This window comes from Meleagris gallopavo, chromosome 23 (genome assembly GCF_000146605.3).
Source record: "Meleagris gallopavo isolate NT-WF06-2002-E0010 breed Aviagen turkey brand Nicholas breeding stock chromosome 23, Turkey_5.1, whole genome shotgun sequence".
NCBI lineage: Eukaryota > Metazoa > Chordata > Aves > Galliformes > Phasianidae > Meleagris > Meleagris gallopavo.
The window spans coordinates 4,407,471-4,430,517 of record NC_015033.2 but is presented as its reverse complement, the minus strand read 5'-3'; the positions used below and the strand labels follow the sequence as shown (position 1 = coordinate 4,430,517).

The window sequence follows — 23,047 nt, the reverse complement described above, 5'->3', positions numbered from 1 at the left end:
TGGCTCTGGGCAGCCTGGTCTGGTGGTTGGTGACCCTGCCTGTGGCAGGGGGGTTGAAACCAGATGGTCACTGTGGTCCTTTTCAACCCAGGCCATCTATGATTCAGATACCTTCAAGCAAGACTACCAGCCAAGAAGCAGCTGTGGGAGGTCAGAGCTGTCAGTCCCTTTGACCTGCTGTCCTATTGCGGGCTGTACTCAGAGCAGCTTTCAGAGGAGCTGTAACCCTGGCTGGGAGCACAGGTGGGATTTGGCAAAGCCAAGGCAGGAATCTGTAAGGCAGGTTGGTGTTAGGTGGGCTTTTTGATTCAGTACGAACTGTGGGCTCTTCCTAATGCATATGGAGCAAAGGGGGAGTTAGTTTTTCAATTGCAAAATGCAATATTTTGTGGTTTGCTTCAAAGTGGGAAGCAGCAAACGAGCTGTATTTGACCTCTTTGTGGAACAAGCTGTAATTCATAACCACAGGGAGGGCGAAGGGGAAACCGCAGGGTGTTTTCCATTCATAGGACTGAACAGAGCTGGCTGCAAAATGCAGAGTGGAAACATGGCATTGATCTGAGCCGTAGGGTGCGATTGCGTTGGGTCCCCTGTTAAACCCAGAGAGAGGCAGTGTGGAGCAGACGTGTCCAGAGCAGTATAACTATCCTAAGAGTACTAGAAATGCTTGTTTCACTTCCAGTGCTTAGTTTTTTAAGCAGCACAACAGTGTGAAGATCCCTTCTTCCTCCATACAAACCCACAACTCCCCTTGATTTCCATCCGAGGGCATGTGTCAACTTTTATCGTCTAGTTTGGGCTAGAAATTGGGAGAGGTGGTTGTTTTCTTCATATTCATCACATTACTGGAGCAAAAGTGATTGTGAGGCTGATGAGAAAGGAGCAGTGAAGTCAACTATGGCCCTACACACCACAGTACTTAGCCATAACCAAGCACCAGCTTCTCTTGGGAATGCCATCACTTTCCATTTGCTTTGAAAGCCATTGAAGTCTTTCCCAGTGCAGTCTTCCTAGCTGGAACTTTGGGAGAAATGGTGAAGAGCTGTCAGTTTGATTCTAAAAGGGATTTTTACACCTTTAATCCTACAGGAGAGGCCTTGGAGGTCTGTTACTAGAAGAAGTCTGTGGGATTACAGCTGGTTTTGGATGAATGTGCGTGGGGGAAAAAGTGCTGCTCAGATCCACCTCCTCACTGCACACTGAACGATATGGCATTTTGTCTGCTCTTTCAAAGAAAATGTTTGTCATCGCCTGCCCCTCTGTTTTGTTTATCTCGAGGCCTTTCTAATCTGTTGTTTAGTTCCCACTGAACTGTGTTAGGAGTTAAGAGGCTCAAGGATGATGAGGTTGGTGAAGCTGAGCTGCTGGGTAGAGGGAAATGGCCTGAATAACTCGCCCCTCTTAAAGGTGAGAAAACTCAGATGCAGACAGTCCTATTGCTTGCTTGACAGGCAGGGTGGTGGCTATGAGCAGGAACACCAGGACAGTGGGATTCGGGCGGGAGCAAGGGATCTGGAAAGCAGGTGGAGAGGCTAAAAGTTCAATGAGCCTTTGAAGGGTACGGGGAGAAACTGGGGCTGTTGTGAAGGGGAGTAGTTGGTGAAGCTGGGATGAGATCTGCAAGAGATCGGTCGGGCTTCCTTTCTTCCTTTGCTCACAGAAGCCTTGCCTTGCAGAAGCCCAGCTGAAGGAGATTCGGGAGATGCTGGAACAGGAGGGCTTGTCCGAAATAGCTCACAGTAATGCCAGTGAACAGATTGCTTATTTACTGGTGGAAAGAACGGCGCTGCTGGAGAAACTGCAGGTCGCAGATCAGAAATTGAACTCGCACAGCTGTGTAGACAGGCTGTGTGCTGCACAGCTTCAGGTAAGCCCTGCTTCAGCTGCTGAGGAAAGCATGCTGGGGAAGAGGATGTCTTTGTGATCATTTCTTTTTAAGTAAAATTCTGCAAATTCTCAGTGCTCATATTGACTTTTTTTTTTTTAGTAGGTTTTCACACTTGTGTTTTTCTGTTTGATTTGCTCTCACATCTTACACAGGGTTAATAAGCAGGGCTATCTTATTTCTAGTTAGAGTTCCTGTCTTGCTGTTGTGGGGTTGGTTGTCACTGCTGGTACAAAAGCACCTTCAGATGTAAGCATCTTCCTCAGAAGCAAAGAAACCAGCAAAGGAGAGCTCCCTGAGGTGCTGCCTCCCACTCCCTAATAGAAAATGTCTCTCTGCAAATCCTGCATGATCTGCCTGTGACTTTCTTGATACAAACAGTTGCAGAAAATTGTCTGTTTTTCTAGTGAAGCATTGTAATAAAACTTAACTTGGTTAGGAGGAAGCAGAGCTGTAACTTCCCAGTGAAATGCCAGTTAACCACACCTGCCCCTGGGCATTTATACACAGATTCACTCTTCCTTCAGTATGATGGCTGAGTAAGAGAAGTAGAGCCAGGTCAGCTGAAAAATGCAGATGCTTGTAAGTCTTATGTTGAATCCAGACCATCCTGCATGGAGCTCATGCTTCTGAAGGTGCAGCTGATGCTCACCCCTGTTAGATGTAAGTGCAGGTTCCATCCATCACTTTAAAGAGCAAGCAGGCAAGGAGCACGACTGCAAGCAGGGGTGAGAGCTAGAACAGGAATTCTGCATTGATGTCCATGCTTGTAAGATAGAAGCTGTTGATTAAGCACTCTGCTCCTTTTGGTAGCATCACACTTGTTCTACACAATCATGAGTCACCATGGTGTTTCAAGGCAATAGAGCAATTAACCTTTTACTGGAACATGTAATCTTTCTAATCCTCAAAGGAGCTGCTTCATGCTTGTTCACTCTTATGCTGGAAGCCCAAAAAGTCTGGGTGTAAATGTGCATTTTCGTGTAGCTGCCTCTGATGCATATGAAGTATTTTCACAGGGATGTGGGATATCTCTGGTTGAAACCTGTTCTTTATAAGGTATGATTATAGCACCCTGCTAATCAAGGCATGTTAAAACTGAAAATGCAATGTGCTGGTGTCCAGGGATATATGGCAAGATGTTTTCTTGTGCTGATTTTTAAAAATTTCTTTCTGTACAAGGATGAATTTGCTCACATTCATCAGGAGTTGGAAGATGAACTCCAGCAACAGTGTGAATCCATGCAGCAGACTGAAGATACAGTAAATGAGGTAATACACTGCCATATTCGATTGCTTGATGGCATGGCACGTAGGTGAGATTTCAAGCAGTGGGTCTGCTCTTCAGCACACTGTGAGGTTACTTAGAGATTTGTGCTGGTGAGGTGTGAGTGAGTTTGGAAACACAGCCAGTGCAATCATGTCAGGTTGGTGCTACTTAATGAACTGGATTGTTTCAAGGGGGGAAAAGCAGAGCTCTGTAGGAAACAGCCATAGCACACCGTTTGATGTCTGCATTTTGGCATATTCCCCTTGCAGCATGCTTCTATAAGCTCACCTGATTTCTGTTTGTGTGGCCACTAATGTTGCAGCGGGTCAGGAGGAGCCTGGAGGGGCCATCTGTGGTCACTGAGAGTCATCTCATTTCCATTGCAGCACTAGCTTGTGTGTTTCAGCCCTACAGGGAAGAGCTGGAGAGGGAGCGGGCATCACGTGTGAGAGTAGAACAAGACCTGGATGAGGCCACGCAGAGGCTGCTGATGGCTCACAAAGAGATCCAGAGGCTGACAGATGAGCTGGCTGCACAGGGAAAGGAGCAGAGCAGAGAAGGTAAGAGCTCCTATTGTGGCTGCGTGCCACTCCTTGTTACTAGCTGGCATTTAGCCCAGCCCTGTTTACTGCAAGTCTTGCACTTCTTTGATAGGATAGTAGGAGAAAGGCTGTCCTGCTGGTAATGTGAAAAAATCTGTCAGATTTTTGCCCTGGTACTGAGGAGATCTGAATGCGTCCAGTAAATGAAGTCAGGATGAAACCCTGTTTTCTGGATACAATACCTAAAGCCAGATGCTTCACTGCTGCATCCTGCAGGAGCCCCCCCTGGCAAAACACGGCCCTTAAATGCTTTTCTCTGGGCTACTCCAGTTGTCCCCAGCTCTGTGATAGGGAATGCCAGCGGTGAGCAGCGTTTGCAGCAATTAGCTTGCTCAAGGGGACTGCTAGCACCTGGGCAGTGTTGCTGTGCAAATCATAGATCATGATTCTAACCTTGCAGCTTTCACAATGTTCGGATGTGTCCCTAATCTTCCTAGCCAGCCTCCAAAGCCATCGTTACAGCTTTGTAATCACAGGCACTGAAACGAGTGCTGTGCAGTTATCTGCTCTGTGTATCGACTGATACACGTGCATCTGTGGGCACAGTGCCTGTGCTGTGTTGCAGCCTCCAAACGGCACTGCTTCCCCAGATTTTGGACAGGATGCAGCGTGACTCCTCTCAGTGGATCTCCCTAAGTATCAAATGAATCTAAGGCTTTCCAAACTGTGAGTAAGGATTTGATGTTTGCTACGTCTGTGTGGTTTATTGTGCTGCGTTAGAGTGCAAGATGAGTGAGTTCTGGTGCTGTCTGTCCTGCATGCCTTCTCTTCCCTAAGAGCTGCAGAGCCACGAATAAATAGATTCTTTGAATAGAAACAAAATCTCTGATCTTCAGTAAGACTCCACTGGAGCGGCGTATTTTGGTTCAACCTGCAGCTGCCTGTTGTGTTAATGGGAAAATACAAGATTGCTCCTGGGCACTTTGTAGCCCCATTATTGAGTCTGTAGTGACGGAGATCAGAGATTTTAAGTCATGTGCAGTAGTTTAGCTGCCTACCCCTTGGCTGACTCTTTCTTACAATTTTGTATTTAACAGAGAAGTGCATCAAAAATGCAGTTGAGTTTTGTGTTCAGAAACGTGTAACCAGAGCAAAACTGTCTTTCCTGTTCTTATAGGAGCTGCCCCGTGGTCAGTGCTGCAAGATTCTGGGAGCCAGGGAGAAGGCATGGATGAATGGAGGCAGGGTGGTAAGTCACCCAATTCACAAACAGAGGAGATCCAGAATCATATTAAGGCTTTCCTTAGCAATAAAACAGGCTTTTTGGCCAAATGAAGGCTTTGATAGAAGGTTTTTCTTCTTTTTATTTTTTTTCATTTCAAATTACAGAAAGTGAAAATTCAATTGCACAGTCCTTGCTTGGAAGTGGAATTTGAGGTTATGGTTAGTTTTTTGTTGTTGTTTTTTGCTGGATTGGAATAAAGACGGTGGGTATAGTTTTAGTTTTGCCTGAGGAAAAGCCAAGATTAAGTTGAAAAGGGAAAAATCTTTGTTTGTTCCTTTAAGGAAAACTGGCTAACCACTGGTTATACTTAGAAGTAGCAGAGCAGTGTGCATGCACTTGGTAAACCCATTGCTATCAGTGTGCTCCCAATACAGACATATTCTCCTATTTCTTGCAGGTGAAATACTGTTCTGTGTTAATTCATCTGATGGTTACACGTGCTTATTGATTCAGGCTTATATGGCCATAAGTTTTGCTCTGCTCATCAGTTCTAAATATCAATACATGAATACTGTGGTTCTCTTTCTGCTCATAGCAAATAGTGAATGTTATGCTGCAAGTTTTCACTCGTAAGGAAGCTTCTTCCAAACTGTTTTACTCTGAAGTACGTTTTGTGGACAGACACCAGATCTGTCCATGCTGCTGATTCTGGCTGTAACTCGAAATAGAACATAGCTCGTGTGTGGTGGATGGTTGGGGGATTTGAACTCGAGACCGCTGTGCTCCTGCACTAAACATGGCACAGCTTGGTAGTGCTGGTGTCAAACCTGGGTCTCCAGAATCATAAGCCTCTTTCTGAGTGAGAGAACTGTGCTCCCACGTGCATCTGCCTGCACTCTGCTGTCACGCACTGTGCGTAAGGGCAACGCAGTTTCAGAAATTCATGTGATAGCTCTGCTCTGAGCTTGGCGGGGGCGAGGGGCTGAGGCAGTGTTAGAGCTGGTGACCGGTCCGTGTGCTGTGTCCAGACAGGACAGAGCTGCAGAAGGCCATGGAGCACAACAGCAGGCTGGACAAGGAAATTCTGGCACTGCGTGCACGGGTCCAAACACTCGACTTGGAAAGAAAACATTCCTTGATCTGGTGAGTGCCCATCCTGTCTTGGTTTGTTCTCTGGGTCAGCAGGTTGCTGACAGCTGGCATTCCTGGGCTGATTGCTGATGTTCAGCTGGATTCCTTTCCCTGCTCTGCCTCTGTTTCCCCTCTCTTTGCCGTGAGTCTTTCCAGAACTGCAGTTCTGATGTCACGTGGCTCATAAACATCCTAAGTCAGAGTCATTGCTCTTAGCTAAATGCTTCACGTAATGAGATCAGAATTCTCTGAATGCAGCAATCTTTCTCAACAGGATATTTCCTTAGTGAGATGGCCAATGGGGAGTGAATATAACATCTAATTTGGCACAAGTTTTGCCTCTGTCCTTAACTCTCAAATTCTCTGTTAGTTATTCAGCAGCCTACAGCTGGTTCTCTGGAGTTTTAATTACTTATGTCATCCCACATCTTGCTGTTCTCCTGGATTAAAGCTAGTAGTTTAAAATAATGTAAGTATCATTGAGAATACTGTGCCCATCTCTTTCAGCCAGTCTCAAGGACTTTCTTGAATGAGATTTATTAACATTTGAGGACTTCAAACTTTTAGTATGCAGTTCTGCTCCTTGCATTCAAAACATGCTGACTCTTAGTGTTATGCTGCCATCTAAAACTTGGATTTACAGATTGGATTATATACACATAAGTATATAGATACTAGAGATGCATCTAAGATTTGAGATTGACTTCTCAACGCAAAAAAGAAACATAGCCAGACAGATCACTTCCAGCCAAACATGTTGTCAAGCTAACATTTAAGAATCTTTATTTCTTAGGAAGATGAGGTTTATTGTTGATGTAATAGAATCTAATCTGTAAAAGCTGTGAGCATACTTTGTTATGAGCCATGGGAGCTGTGTGTCCTGAAGTCATTTTTCTGTCTGAGAGCAGCATGGGCAGTGGCTGAGCTGCATGCTGACCTCCTATTGCTTTCACCTCTCTGGTCTGAGGCCGCCTGGCAGTACCAGCCATGTGATCTCAGCCAATCCCTCAAGCTGAGCAATTAATATTAATAAATCTTCAGTTTATCAGCTTGAGGATGATCTTAATCCCATAAGACAGAAAGATGAACATCCACCAAAAGTACAAGCATTTTTATTTTGAAGGTTGAACAGCTGAAAGAGGAGATCAGTGAGTATCAGAAGGGTGAGAAACGAGGATTCCCCCTGCCCACACCAGGCAAGACTGAAGAAGCTGCAGCTTGCTCACTGCAGGTATTTTCAAGTGCCTTCTGTTTGCCATCACTGGAAGCAAATTGTCTCTGTGTGTGTGTAGATGTGTAGAACACATCTGTTGGTGTAAGCTAATGCCCACTGCTGCCTTTGTAATCGTTTCAGGTCTGGGGGTTTTACTCTTGTGCCTGGTGGATTATCTTAATGCAGGCAGACGTAGCTCGTGTCCCATTCATTTGTTAGAGACTTGGGCAGCTTTAAAATCACATCATGCCAAGATATTTCAGTCTTAATTGCATGCTAACTTCTCATTGTCTCTTGATACACAGGGCACAAAGGATGAAGGGAGAGCTGAAGGGGATTGTATTACAGGCAAAGCTGGCTCAGGTCAAGAAGACAGATGTCAGGGTAGTGAAACTCTTCATAAAAGGTTTGCGATGTAGAAATCCTTAATACGTTGTGTTTTTGTATGGCTTGTTTTGCATTCTGGTTGCTGCTACTCTGTCCTACAGAGTGCGTTTAAGAGTGGGGTTCATTAGAGTATCCTTTGGTACCAGCTTTGTTTCTTTGCTCTTGAATTAGAAAGTCTGGAGATAATGCAGTCCTGAGTGGATGTGCATCAAGAATGCAGGCTGTTTTCTGGCACTTTCTCCTGTTTTTTGCTTTCCTAAAAGAGTAGATGTCGGGTTTTTGTGGCTCCCTGCAGGCAGAAGTGTTGTTTTTGAGATTGTTTTGCTGCTGGGAGGATTTTCTCTGGTTTTGATTGCTGTGCAGGGGATGTACCAAGACACTTGGCTTTCACACTTAAATACGTTAACTGGGATTTTTAAGGGACGACAAAGCTTCATTCTCAGGTGGCCTGCTCAGGATGTGCTGCTGCTAAGCCTCTTCTAAGGGCTTCAAGAAGGAAAGGATTGTCTGATCCCATCCCACATAGCAGTTCCAGTGGTGATGTTTGTTGTTGTTGTCCAGGTGTCGAGAGGTGATTGAAAACATCGAGGGCAGGAATTCACAGCTCCTTCACAAGCTGCACAAACTTGAGCAGGAGCACGAGGATTTGGTAGAGCGCAATGAAGAGCTGGAATCAATTCTGGGAGAGACACAGATCCAAACAAAGCAGGACAAGGAGCAGTTTGAGAGTGAGGTGGAGGGACTTCACCGGAAAGTAAGTAAGGAATGGGAGAAATGCTGTTTGGTTTTGTTTAATTCTAGCTGCTTGTCTCTCTGCATACGGATTGGTAAAATAAAATGCTGCTGGACCTAAAGCTGCATGCTGCTTTGTTTAGTTTGACAAGAAACACTACTTGCAAAGTCTGTCAGTCATACGATATTGACACTTGCTTGGAGGTATGCATACCCCTAAGGAAGTACAGCAGCACCGTCTTTTCCAACTTCTCCCTTCTTGGCACTTGAACAAACACTGTTAGCAAGCTAATTTGCTGTCCTGCACCCACAAGATCAAGCAACATTCCTTTCACAAACAGCCCTTCTGTATGTGTGGGCTGTGCAGCCTTCAGTTTCTTGTCTGAGCTGAAGCAAAGCCTTTACAATTCAAACTTGAATTGTGTGATGTTTTCTCTGAAGGTATTTCCTTTGAGCCTCTTGTATCTTGGAAGCATTTATTTCCTCTGAGAGGCTGTCCCAGATAGTGTCAGTACTCCTGCCAGACTTCCGTGTCAGGCTCCTTGAGGAGCTGCGTTTCCAACTTGGGTGGAAGTTGCTGCTGCCCTCAGTTCCTGCTGAAGAGCAAATTTGAGGCAGCCAGGAGATCTTTGGGGGCTCAGAAGAGGCAAGAGGTTTTTCTGATAGAAGGTCATGATGGAAGGCCTGGCTTTGGCTTCAATTCCCATTCCCTCTCCAGACCTGCCTAGCAGAAGAAATTGGTTACTGTGGGGCACTGGTGCCACCTGGTCTGAAGAAAGATCACTAATTAAGCATGCTGGTGATGAAAAGTTGCACTTACTTCTTGAGCACAGCATTATGGACACCTGCCAGTTGCAAACACTGAAGCACTTGGGAGTATGGGGGCCAGGATCTGTGTTGTCTGGAGACAATAGTTTCCTTTCTGAAACTATTGGATTTGAGAGGACAGTGAGGTTTTCCTCATCATCCCTTCTCTCATCCTGCAGCATCTGCTGTTGAATAGAGCAGAGATGGCTGGACACATCTTTCTGAAAAGCTCTAGTAAAGCTGATGTGTTTGGAGAGGCTCTGCTTCACTTTGATCAAGAGATGATCTCACTGGTGCCTTCCTAACGTGTCCTGCTTGGTTTTTTGGGCACCCTCAAATGAGGGCAATATGGGTCTTTTCCTGTTAGCAGGACAAGGCTGTTCAAAGGATCCTTTGACTTGAGAAGGTTAAGAAAGTCTTTATTTCCACTTATTTGCATGTGACAAAAGTCTGGGAGTCTTTAGGACACCACTGATCTGAAGCACCATGGTGGTTATGTCATTTACCAGAGCTGTGGCAATGTTAGAGACTTCCTTGCAAGACCTGCTGAGTCATCTCCATTGTCATCTTGAATGTGGATTAAATGATGGGTGAAGCTTCTCAGTCTGAGGCTGCCGTTGTTGGAGTGGTCCTTAGACCTGATGTGATGAGGGCTCCATCCTTCTGGAGGTGGCTTTGTGAGGAGCACTGCTCCATGGCGTTTGTGGAGCACTGCTTAGCAGGGCATACAGTCCACCTCAACTGGGCAGCTGAAAGCTCTAAGGACAGGTCTTCTCCTCTAATCTCTAGCCAGAGAGCAGAGGAAGCCAGAAAACGTTTTTGCTTCTAGGTGGGTAGGGAACAGAAAAGCTTTACTCCCAAAACAGGCCGTCAGGGACTTTCAATTCCCTTTGGTTGGCAGAAGGCCTTGCTGCTTGGCCAAGAGTTCCTCCCTTGGGCTGAGCAGCCCTATCCCCTCTGACTGAGGCCAGGAGATGTTCTCTGGAGTTTCCAAGCAGCCAAGGAGATGCAAGGCTGCAAATGGCAGTGGAGGAGAGGTCTGCAGGATGAAGAGGAAGGCTAAGCCTTGGCTAGATCCACTGTCTGTACAAACGGAGTGCAGCAGAGCTGCGTTATTCATCTCTCAGGCTTTTGGGTGCCTTGGCTGTAGTGAGAGAAGAGCTGCACAAAGGCGAGTGCGTTGGAGCCTGGAGAAAGCAGCACCCCTGGGTGTTTGCCAGGCTGCACCGTGTGAAAAGGACTTGGGAATCTTTTCTGCTTTGGCACACCTACCAAAGTCCTGGCTGTATAGGTAGCTGACACAGAACGGGGACGCGGGGATACAATGTGAGTATTGTTCTGCCGTTAGAATGGGACTTACCTGCCCAGCTTAAATACTGAAAAGTTAATGGCTTGGAGGAAAAGTAAGCTAAATAATGGAGATTTATGGTGTATCAGCTTTGGGGGCAAAGGCTGGCGGGAGGCTGAGGAGAGCAGGTTTGCTTTGTTCCCGAGATCCCTTCCACAGCTCCAACATCCTGTTAGAGCTGCAGGCTGTCATCTGCTCATGGAAGGGGTTTCTATGTGAGCCATGAGTGTTTCACCCCACTGGGTTGCTGTTAACTCCTGGCTTGGTAAAATTAAAAAACAGGCTTGCTCAGCCTTTGAAACAGCAGGATGAAAGGTCTGCTGAAGCCAGCCTGCCTTGGCAGCAGTCCATATCCACCCCTACTCCTCGCTTCCAAATGTGGGATTTGTTCAGAAGTTGCTAAGTTCACTGCCTTTTGTAAGGGCTGGTTTGGCTTTAACCTGTGATTTGTGTACGTTAAGATCACGAGTTTAGAGACGGAATTGCTTGAAGTGCAGAAGAACAAAACAGAGATGAGTGGGGAAGAGCAGGCATCTGATGGAGCACAGGAGATGCAAGAGGTAAGGGGTTTTCTTTAGGAAATGTGTCATTTTATTTGGAAATGTATTAAATGAGCATGTCATGTGAATGCTCTTTATCAGTTTCTTCTGAGAATTTGTACCCTGTCAGCTCAGCTCATGCCAGGCAGATAGCTGCTTTCCCCCAAAGACATGCAACAGCCAGAACTATATCCACAGTAGCTCGTTACTGTGAGTGTTCTGTTAGGAGATTTTCTTGCCTTCAGTGCTACAAGCTGAGGAGCATGCTGGCTTCCTTATGAGGGGTGAAAGGTTTACACCTGTAGAGGAGCATCAAGACCTGAAGTTCTGTAACTTGCCAGCTAGACAGCTCCCCCAGCTTTTGTGGGGAAGTCAAAGCTTGTAGTATATGGGAAATCAACTTGCCTAGGTATCCTGCATCAGGTGAATGCTCCAGAAATATTCAGCCAACTCGAGGCATAATCCTGCTGGCAGCTTTTAGGAAACATTCTTTTCAGCCTCATCTTTCTAGAAAGTGGAATTTCTGCAGTTTGTTTCTATTTTGCTAGAATGAGTGGTGCTGTGAAAGTGACTCATGATCTCATTTGTTCCAGATGCTGCAAAGCTGTCAGGAGACGATAGAAAAGTTGGGAAGTCAGCTGGGAGAGCGTAGGGAATGGAGAAAACAACTTGCATCTGAACTTGAGCTGTTAAGAGAAGATCTGAAGGCTGAGAAGAAGGTACTGAGCAGCCAGATGTGTACCAGCTACAGGTTTGCACTGCACTCCCAGGAAGAATGCTGTGAACATTCCAGTTTGGGAAGTGGGTGGGAAGAGCTGGAAGCTCTTCCAGAAGGATCTGCATGTAGTTCCTGAAGTGGGACTCCCTGCAGGGGAGGGATGCCTTTCTGACTCCGTAAAACATCCATGGTTGCCCTTCAGTGGTGTTGCTTGAATTCTCCTGACCCTTTGCTCCAGTCCAGTGGGTTTCAAAGCTTTTTTTGGCAGCTAGTTTTAAATCCAGCTACTTTAAGGGGACTGTCTCTAACTCCAAAGTGCTGCTCCTATTGCTGAGTGCTTCAGGGTACATTTCACTGGAGGCTGACTGGGGAGCTCAGCAGGTTAGGTGCTGAAAACCAGGTTGAAAACTAAGAGCTGCAGATCTGCAGCCTGGGTCAGACAGAAGATAGGACCTCAGGGAAGCTGGCGAGGAGTAGCGGTGGTTGCATCTATTACAAAGATATTCTTGCCTCCCTGGGTGACCTTAAACCAGCTGTGAGTCATAATCACTTTGTTAAACATAAATAGAAACCAGTGGAGGTTTGAACTGTTGGTGGAACTGCACATAACCGCAGCCTTGCTGGAGGAATGGTGTCACCTAGAGGGCAGCTCTTTCCTAGTGCTGTTAGAAGCTCACCTTACTGACCAGGCCTTGCTGAGAAGTAGGTTAGAAAGTGGTCACTCTGTATGCCAACGTATGAAAGGAGTTGTCGGGTTTGGACATGATGGGAAGAGCAGGAGGAGCCACTCTAACCTCTGCATCCCAATAGTTCCATCCACTCATCATCTGGGGACCTCGTGATGAAAGTCATTTGTCCTTGAAAGTTTGTTTGTGGTTCTGCTTAAGCTGCAGAGGAAACTATTTCTCTGTCGAAGGGATGATGAAGTGAAATCCAATGGCCTGTGTTAGGCTGGCAGGTAGTAAGTGTTTCTCATGTATTTGGTAGGACCCTTGAACTTCACAAATGCATTAAATTCTCTCTTTTTAGAGCAGCTATAGTGGGAGAAATCACTTTCCAGCAGGGTGCTGGGGAGTGAGCTCTGCATGAATTCCTGGGCTGTCCTGATTAATACACGTCTGGATGTCAAGACTTGAAGTTGTTCAGTGTTTTGCCAGATGCCCAAAACACAGCAAATTGGGCAGCACTCTTGTTCTTATGGGTTTTAATAATGACCGTGTAAGAAATGTTCCAAGAACTGATGCTCTACAAAGAGCACTTTCATTTATTAGAACTTCTTTTTTTCCCTTGGTTTTAAGGTATTTCTGGATGTTGCAGAGGAGAAAGCACTTTCTCTGAGCTTATAATTAGGGATATATTATATTACTAACTCCTTTCTTCAACAGGGCTTGCCTAACACAAAACCAGAGCTTAAAAGCCAGAGTGTCCAAAGAACTTCAGCAAGCGGAGATTTCATTAATGCTTCCCCCGAGAGGCTACAAAAAGATAATGCTCTACTAGAAACAGAGGTGAGAAGTGTAAAGGAATCACCATCGTTCTAGTGTCTGATGCAGGTATAAGCTCCATGTTTGCCTTGCTCAATAGAAATAAATGCATCTGTGTGTGGAATCAAAATATTGGTGCTAGCATACACTCAGGAAGCATTTGCTTTGGATCTGGTCTCACCAGTGCTTAGCAGATACACCAGACTAGGCAGATGCTTGTTCCAATCCAGTTGAGAGTTCTGTGTCCCTGTGTGTTCCTTATCCCTTCTTTTCTTGCCCCTTCTGCTTCCTGTGCATGGTTGTTCTGTGTCCTGGGCTTTGGGTCTGTCAGTGCCAGGTGTTAAGGCAAACGTGACATTGGAAGTGGAAGGCAGCTATCCTCAGCAAGCTGGTTTGAGTTGATTTGGATGGAGGAATACATGCCTTGTACTTCTGCTGTTTTTCTGCAAGCTGCTTTGTAAGCTACAGTTTTGTAAAGAAATATGGCACGTGATGTAATGCACTGAGAAATAGAGATAGCCAGCAGGAGGGTGGGATCAGATAAAGCAATGGGATTTGGTGCTAGCTGACACACAGCTGCCTCCCATGCAGATTTGTTTGTGTGTCTTCATGGGAGAAGAGCTGCAGAACGGCGAGGCCAAAGAAAATGAGTGGTGGTGTTTTCTGACCTTGCAGGTCTCTGAGCTTGTCCGAGAAAATGAGCAGGTTAACAAACTTCAGCAGCAACGGGAAGATGTGAGTATGGATGGAAGGGCGTATGAAGAGCAGATGGCCAAAGTGGTGTTTTTGGAAGAACAGATCCGGAACCTGACAGATGAACAAGAACAGCTCTGGTAAACCCTCACAAGGGCTGTGGTGCTTTCTGCCACTCACCTGTGCTGGCTGATGATGCAGTCTTTTGAAAACTTCATGCCCTGTTTCTTTTGGGAGGAATGGACACAGCTGTTTGTGTCTTTTCTAAGATAGCGGGTAATCAGCTCTCTGTAGAGAGTTTTGGTCAATAAGCACCTCCCTCAGCACATTCAGGATAAGATGTAAGTTAGCTCATGGGGACACAGGTTGGATCAGGATAAGTCAGACGGATGGTTTGGGGGGGTGTGAGCCCTGACTTCCATACAGCAGGTGATGGTGTAAGTGTTCCTGGGGTGCTTGTGAGTCCAGCTCATACAGACCCACACAAGTGCTTCTTTACCCAGTTGTGTTAACCTAGTAATGAATGACTGGGAACTCACCCTTTGGATCCACACCTCTTGTGGATCGGTGTCTGTGGGAGCCTGACCCTTATCCAGAATTGATTGACCCAGGATTAAATCTCCTTTGAAGCCTCCAGAGGGCCTTGTGTATTGCCCAGAGCACAGCACAAGGTTCTCATAGCCCTCAGAGACTGATTTCCCTCAGATATATATAGTTACCACTTTCCTGTACTATTTCTTTTTCGAGTTCTGAATTACTTGAAAGCAACAAGAAGAGGGAGGAGCTAGAAAAGCAGCTGAAGGAGAGCAATGAAGAAAAACAGTTGCTGCTGGAAGAAATTGCCCAGCTAAAGCAAGATATCGTGACTACCAGGGAGCAGCGTGACAACACATTTGAGGAGGCTTTGAGGATGAATCAAAGCACAGTCCATAGAGACAACAGGTTTCTTACGTCACAGAGCTCTGCAGGCAGTTTAGATGGGAGCATCAAACAGGTATGGGCAGCTTTGCCATCTGCACTTGACTTTTTTTTGCTAATTTAGTGGCAAAATTGGAGTGGAAGCCAGTGCCTGAAGGGCTGCAGGACTGACAGACAGTGAGTCTGAGAGACCGATTTCCTTGGGTATGCAGCTTGGGAATGTGCAGTGTCATCATGTCCCTCTGTCATGTTTTCAGACATAAGGGGAAGAAGAGATTTTGAAGATAAGATAAGCGAGGATTACATGCAGGGGTTTGGAAGAGATTTGAGGACAAGAGGGCCTGCAGGCAGGAGTGAAAGCAGAAAAGAGAATCAGAGCTGCAGTGATACCAAGACACGTCCCATCTGTACAGTCAGAGAGGTTGTGACAGCAGAGAAAAGCATGTGGTTTGCCAAAGCAGGTTAGAAGATGTAGGGAGGGTGCTGAAAGAAATCCTCATAGGAGCAGATGGGGAAACAAATCCATAAGTGATGAGAGCCCTGAAAAGGGGTTCCCAGCCAGCTGGGCATCAACATGGGGAGGTACCTTTGATCTTCAGTAGATTTCATTTGTTCCCGAGAGCAGAGGGTGAAGAGAGAGAATGCAGATCAACAGGTGGCTGAAATTGATGCTGGGAAGAAGGATTTTGATAAAGCAGATGTGGGAAGAGCTTTTAGTTTGTGTACAGTGCTCTTGCAAGGCTGAAGAGCTTGCTTAATTTCTGAAAGCTCCTGTAAATCTGTTTGCCTGTAACAGAAGTGGGGGACCACCCCGTGGAGTGCAGGCTGCTGTGGCAGTGTGTCTGTCCCTGTACTGCTGCCAGCACTCACTTTATGGATCTGGGTGTCACCTGCACTTAGAGACCGTCACAGAACTGTGGATGCTGTCAAAAATCACTCGGGGTCTGAGTTGTTTTGCTTTTGTTTGCCAGGTTAGTTTTAACAGGGATTTGTTTCCTGATCCTTGTTCCTGCAGAGCCTGTCTGAAGAGAGATTCCAACAGCAGGAGGAAAGGCTGCAGCAGCTGCGGCACGACCTGCGTCGGGTGCAGAACCTGTGCAGCTCAGCTGAGAGGGAGCTGAGATACGAAAGGGAGAAAAACATTGACTTACAAAAACAAAATCTCTTGCTTCAGCAGGAATGCACCAAGGTAGGAAGAAGCGGGGAGAGGAAAGCGTTGTGTTATTTCACAAGCTCTGGGAGGTCTGAAGTGCTGATTTCAACACACTGGATCTGGTTTACGTTCTTGTCTGGGCTGCTGAATGTTGGGGTCTGTTAATGTCTTGCTCTCACCCCAGTTTTCCCCAGGACATGATTTGGCCAAACAGTGTTTCTCTCATGCATGCACTGCCTCCAAACAAAGCATGGTGTACTTGCTTGCTGTATTTAGCTTTTGTTCTTGTTCAGTAGCTGGTAATCCTGTTGCCCAGATTCTATATACTGAAGTGCAAACTTGATTTCTTTTTCTTTTGAAACTCAGGTCAAAGCTGAACTGAAGCAAGCCCGGACAAAACTCTTGGACACGACTGAAACGTGCTCCTCTCTGTCAGCAGAGTGGGAGAAGAGCCAGCAGAAGGTCAAAGAACTTGAACAAGAGCTCTTGAAGTGCTCACAGGCTGAGAAATTGCAGAGCAGTCTGCAAGAGAAACTTGTGCAGGAGAAATCCAAAGTGTACGAAGCACAAAAACAGGTAACTCATCAAGGTGGACTAATTTAACATCAGCGATGATTTTAGCAGTTACATGTGGCCGTAGTTCAGAAGAAGATGCATTAGCAGCTCATGAATCAACTTCCTGAAGTGCATTTCACTAGGGTGAGATTGCATGAGAGGCTGACTCTGTATTTTAGAAGACAGGTCGGTCATTAATGGGAGTATAATTAAGGCAATAGAAGGCAAATTGGTTACCTTAACTCCTGTCTCTAAAGCTCAGTATTTCAGAGCATACTGCTGGGATGCTGGCAGGTGTAGGGAGCTTGGATTGTGCACTCAACTCTTGCTGCTGTTTGCAGCCTGGTGAGTTGCAAAAACTTTGATTTCTTTATGGCATTGATCCCTGCATTGATTGCTAGATTTGGTTTTGAAGTGTGCAGGATCACATTAAGTGTAAAAAAGATTGTTGCTAATTCATGCCATGATATCTGATTCAAAATCTGAGTCATTGGAAAGAATTTGCTTTTAGTGAGTGCCCTTTGACACAAAGACCTGCAGAAATGAGTACTTTGCATAGAAGTAAGCAAATCTTCCTTTCCCTTGACTCCTTTGATTCCAATACCAGCTTGTTAAATTTGAAAACTTTAATCTATATCCAATTTTAATCTGAGCTCTCAAAGATCCAGCAAAAGCTGAAAGATTCACAGCACCAACTCCTGCTGGCAGAAGCCCGTGTTTCTGACAAGAAACTCCTGGAGGAGGAGCTGAAGGAAGCTCGAGAAAATGAGGCTCGAGTGCAGCAAGAGCTCCGTGAGGAGCTGCTGAAAAGGTACACAGAGCTGGGGGAGACCCACAGCATTTCCTCTTTATGAAGCGTAAAAGATTGGCGGAGGTTTCGGCTGACTCAGAAGGAGCACCAGCCTTCCTGCCAGCCCAGTGATTTGATGCAGTGCTAATTTACCTCTAGGTGCCAGCATTGTTGGTCCAGCTGCGTCGCAGCACAGCTCTGTTCACGCAGGGTTTGATGTTCCCAGTCACAGCACTCACCTTTTGGCGTGGCGCTGGAACACGGGGACATCCAGAGCACTCTGATTTCTTTCTACCCCCCGAGTTGTCCGGGCTAGATGCAGCACACTGCGTTGTTTCTGGACCTCATGGTGGCACATGGTGAGGTGACCTCGGTGTCAGCGTCTCACTGTCACGCCAATGTGCTTTTAGGAAGCTCCTGGAGCAGCAGGTGGAGGAACTGCGGCAGCAGCTGCGGCATTCCCACGAGACAGAGGCATCGCTGGCCAAGATGCACGTGGAGCTGCAGGCCAAGACTCTGCATGCCTTGGAAGATGACAAGAAAGCTGACTCAGGCGAGGTGAGCTGCAGCACACGCATGTCCTCATCACCCATGGTGAGGCTGAGGAGCAGAGTGGATGGGAGTGGTGATGGAGAAGCTGTGGAGATCGGACTGAAAGGAGGCGGAGAGCCTCTGTGGCTGAAGGATGCGCAAAAATAGAGAAAATATTTGTTTTGCAGCACCTCCAGTGTCAAAAGGAGAGCCAGAAGCTTTCAGAGCAACTCTCACTGCTGAAGGAGGAAAACAAGGCTCTTTATGAGGAAGGAGTCCGTCTCCTCAACCAGAAGGATCTGTATGTCAGGTAGAGACTTAAGTGGGAAGGGATGTGAAGTCAAAAAAAAAAAAACAAAAACCCACAAAACCACCCAGGAGCTGCTCTTTATTTGCCTGATAGTGACACCGGATTTGACTGTTCTGCAGCCTTTCATGTCTCCCCTGTTTAGGACACATTAGCACTGAGAGATCTGTCTTAACCCAGGGAGGGCTAACCCAGAAGAGCTGGGGCTGGGATTTGTGAAGCTGGGAGTCAGTTTGGGGGATACTTTGGGTCCTTTCCCCAATCAGTTTCCACTTGGTTGATGCTTAATGCAGTCTTGCAAGAAAAAATGAACAACCAAATGATCAGACATGACAGTGAAAGATGCAGTCTAGAAAATCAGTGCGCTCATTCTGCCTTCAGCTGTTTGGACAAACAGAGCTTGGTAGATGGCTGCAGCTCCTGGTTCAGGCTTTGAGATACTTTGGTAAATGCAGAACATCTTCTGCCTCATTTTTGGCTTAAAACACAAGAGTGTTTCACATCTTTGTGTTTGTGCCATCTCAGGAAATATAATGAAATGCACCTCCGCCACAAAGACAAGATCCGCAGAGCCAAAGCAACGTTTATCCAAGAGGTGAAACAAAGGGACAGCAGAATTAAGCAGCTTGAAAATGAGCTCAGTGAATCAAAACTCCAAGTGGAAAAGGTAAAAGAACTCATCGGGGGCTTTCCCCACAGGGAAGGCAGGGAAAGCTGAATGCAGAGTAGCTCTTCTCCTTACAAGGAGGAGATTGCCACAATAAGCTTTGCAGAGCACCTCCAGCAGAGGTGGACTTGCCTTGCAATGGTAGACGGGTCTTGAATAATTAGAGCTGATGGTGTGAGAGCCACTTCTTCTAGCAGACCTCCTTGAAAGGGACAAAGCAGCCCTGAGAAAGGCACTTTGGAGCCTGTGGTGTATTGGGAGAGACTGTGAGGTTTACAGAAGATAGAGAAGAGCAAAGCGTAACTTCTGGTTATTTCCTTCTGCAACGCTGCTCAGGGGAAGGCACTGATTGCACAGATCACTACTGAGAATGAGAAGTTACTCCAGGAAAGAAGACGGCTCCTCCAGAGGATAATTGACCAAGAGGAGACCCCTTGGAGCAACAGGTCTATGGTTGCTGCCCTGCAGAGCAGGTAGGCACCTAACGATGTCTTAGTGGGATGCCCCTGGGAGCCTGCCTCATCCTTGCATGTCTGCAACTATGCTTTCTATGAAGAAATCCTTAATTTTGCCTGGAGGAAAGCCCGAATTGTGCCTCGCTCGTTAGTGCTGGGACTGTTGATTGCTGTGGGATATGATTAGGCCCTCTGCCCAGCAAAACTCTTGGCATACAGCTGAAGTCCATGGAGGCAAAAGGATCTGAAGTTGAAAAAGGAAAGGTCCTTTAGGAAGCATAATGAGGCTGGAAAGGAAATAACCTGTGCCTTGTTTGTGCAACACACCCAGAATGAAGATCCTGGATGAGGAGAACATGCGGCTGCATGAGAGCAAACTCCATCTCTCTGGCCACATGCAGCCCTCGCAGCGCGCGCTGAGGAGCATCCACACTCCCAGCACAGAGGTGAGACCTTCTGGGCTGTCCTGATCCCAGCAGACAGGTGGTGGGAGCTGATGTCCTGCTGGGAGAATCAGTGTCTGTAGCTGCAGTTGAAGTGCCAGAGAAGGGCTGAACCAGTCCTGTCCTTTGGGTGGAAAGGAGATGCCAAGCATGCAGCAAACTGCAGTGGCTTGTTGGTGAGGAGGAACTTCTGGGGTAACTGGTATGGTGCTCAGATTATTATCTGGTCTTGCTTGTTAAGCAATGAGCTTAGGATGAGAAGTCCAAGGGTGATCAAAATATCCCTTTGAGGTACTGGTAAAGAGATCAGGAGCACAGGTAGCATTCTCTAACAAAAAAGCTTTCCCAAGCATGTTACCAGCAAAGGAGGACTAAAGAAAACAGTGGTCTGATGTTCGGTGAGGTTGGTCACCTCACAAATGGAGATGAAGCAGAGACATTTAATGCCTTCTTCACCTCTGAATTTAACACCAGTGATGGGCCCTGGGATCTCCAGAGCCCTGAGCTGAAGGACTGCAACCAGGGGGAATGAATGACGAACCCCAAGTTGACTTTGAACTTGTATGGGATTTGCTGCTAGAACTGAAACCAATTGGAAACAAGTGGTTACAAATGAAAAAGGGCACTTTCAGGACCTGTTTGTGCAGTCTGTTGTGTTTTCTTTCTTCCTGGTTGTTTGACCTGGGCTTTGGGGTTGGTTTGCTTTTAAGTTAAGATTCAGACTCAAAGGACAGATTTATGTTTAGTAGCACTGTAGAGCTGGGGAACCTGCACTGGAGGGGGGACACGTTCAGGTCCAAGGCTGTACATTGAAATTCAGGGTCTGACACCCACCTCCCCCTTTGAAAGTCTCTGTTTGTCGTTCCAGGACTTGAAGAGTGCCAACTTCTCTGAACGGCAGCTACAGAGTAAGGTGCCGGCGTCGTCTCCCCGTGCCAGGTATTGTGGGGTAAAATGAGAAGGAAGGGGATTTCTCCCTGCATGTGACAAGGCAGGAATTGAGCATTTGGGCTCAGCCGTAGCGCTGTGCTGCCTCACAGAGGTACACTGTGGTTGTGCAGGTGGCAGGAAATCAGATAATGCTTTAAGAATGACTTAAAGGCGGAAATGTGTTTTCAGTTTCCCACCACGAGAACCACCAGAGTCCCTCAGCAGCCTGAAGCCCGTGCACGACTCCAAGCCTGAAGGAGGAGCTGAGAGCCAGGATTCGTCCTTTTGCTTGTCCCCCTCTCAGCCTTCAGAGATTGGGTACCTGAATGTAGCCTCACCTGGAGACACCACAGCCTCCCAGCTGCAGGAGGAGAGTCAGAGCATCAGCTCTGAGAACTTCTAACCTGGGAAAGACATTTGTAAAGTACAGACTGGTAGGGCTGCCAGGATTTGGACTCCAGATGCCATGCAGTGTTAAGGATTGCAAGAGGGAGTGTTGCCAAATAACTTGATGATTTGTGTGGTAACTAAATTATTCAACAGCTTTTTTTCTTTTTTAAATTAACTTAGCCAACAATAAATGTGCGTGTCATCTCAGACCTAGCCAGAGGCTGGAATTTGCAGACAAACTCAGTACAATAGAAGAAGGGGGGTGGGGTGAGACACGTGTTTCCCTGAATCCAAATTCCCTGCAAACTTTGTAAATAAAACTTGGAGAGATTTTTCCTGTGCTTGGATGTGCATCCGGGTTTCTCCGTTCCCCTCTGTGCTCAGGTGCTGCTTTGGCATGCTCTGACCTCTCATTTCAGCTGTGTGCAAGCATAGGGAGGGGGACAGGAGGGGTCTGAGATTTGAAGGGAGAAAACTGTTTTACAGGGGGAGGAATGGAGGGCATCTGAGCACAGTATGGGGAGTGAGAAGGGCCACTGAGGGAATAGGAAGGAATTTGGCTGCAGATGGGAGTGGGGGGGAGCTCTGAGTGCAAGGAGGAGGGGAAAAGGAACCAGAAGGAGCAAGAAGGGAGATGGCTGAAGAAATGGAATTTGGAACACGGGTGGTGAAAGGAGAGGATCTGAATCTGCAGAGAGGGAAATAGAATAGATCTGAATGCTTACAAGCAACAATGGACGGTCTGCAAGGATGCACCCACAGATGGGTGGGAGTGGAAGGAGCAGCTCGTGTACAGGGAGCAGGGAGGGGATCCGTGTGTGCAAAGAAGGAAGCAGAAAAGTTTGGGGCAGGTGCTGTGAGGAAGAGCAAATGGTATCCTGGGCTCATCAGAAGAGAGGAGGCCAGCAGGGACAGGGAGGTCACTGTTCCGCTCTGCTCTGCTCTGCTCTTGTGAGGCCCCATCTGCAGTGCTGTATCAGGTCTGGAGCTCAGAGTACAAAAAAGATGGGGAGCTGTTGGAGAGGATCCAGAGGAGCCACAAAGATGATCAGGCTACGAAGACAGACTGAGGGAGCTGGGCTTGTTCAGCCTGGAGAAAAGAAGGCTGCGGGGTGACCTCATTGCAGCCTTCAGTACCTAAAGGGAGCCTACAGACAGGAGGGGAGTCAGCTCTTTGAAAGGTTTAGGTTGGATGTCAGGGGAAGTTGTTTGCTGTGAGAGTGGTGAGGTGCTGGAACAGCTGCCCAGAGAGGCTGTGGATCCCCGTCCATCCCTGAGGTGTTCAAGGCCAGGTTGGATGGGGCCCTGGGCAGCCTGGGCTGGTGTTAAATGTGGAGGCTGGTGGCCCTGCATGTGGCAGCGGGTTGGAGATTCGTGATCCTTGAGGTCCTTCCAACCCTGGCCATTCTGTGAGTGGGGATGGAGAAAATCTGAGCATGCAGGAGAGCTGAGCCCAGGAGGGATGAATGCGAGTCACTGCTGGAACCGAGGGACTCGAAGCACACAGAGGACGGGATTCATTATCTCTGAGGATCTCATCCCTGCCCCGAGCGCAGTAACACGGCTCACAGAGCAGCACAGGGCGGCACACACGGCTCCGAGCCCCGCTAACCTTCCCGCTGGAATTCAGCACCCCGCGGTTGCCCTCGTGTGGCTGAAGGGGAGAGAAGTAGGCAAAAAGCGACGAAAAACCCGCACACCCGTTCAGGTTATCGGGTTCCGCGCCCTCTGTCCGCTCCCGTTGCCGTCATGTGGCTCAGCAGCCGCACGCTGCGCCGCCTCCCCTCCCCCTCCCAGTCGATCTGCACCCGCAGCCCGCGCAGCGACTCCCAGGGCGCACTGCGCTACGACAGCAACGCAGCGCCGTTGCGTGACGTGCGCGACGTGATGACGTCACACGCACAGCAACTTCCGCCCGCTCCAGGGCGCGTAGC

At 47.3% G+C, this 23,047-nt stretch overlaps 1 protein-coding gene across 1 annotated transcript; it reads left to right on the top strand.

Moving 5' to 3' along the window:
• Window positions 1-4,928: 4,928 nt before the first annotated feature.
• On the top strand, window positions 4,929-21,466 carry CCDC30 (coiled-coil domain containing 30). The gene is made up of 19 exons (XM_019622401.1): window positions 4,929-4,946; window positions 7,177-7,284; window positions 7,572-7,672; window positions 8,215-8,407; window positions 11,002-11,100; window positions 11,673-11,798; window positions 13,183-13,305; window positions 13,957-14,114; window positions 14,722-14,968; window positions 15,908-16,081; window positions 16,412-16,621; window positions 17,263-17,411; window positions 17,801-17,948; window positions 18,110-18,231; window positions 18,754-18,895; window positions 19,232-19,368; window positions 19,682-19,796; window positions 20,662-20,732; window positions 20,913-21,466. The coding sequence occupies exons 1-19, from the start codon at window positions 4,929-4,931 to the stop codon at window positions 21,124-21,126; spliced, it is 2,655 nt and encodes an 884-aa protein (XP_019477946.1). The 3' UTR covers window positions 21,127-21,466.
• The last annotated feature ends 1,581 nt before the right edge of the window (window positions 21,467-23,047 follow it).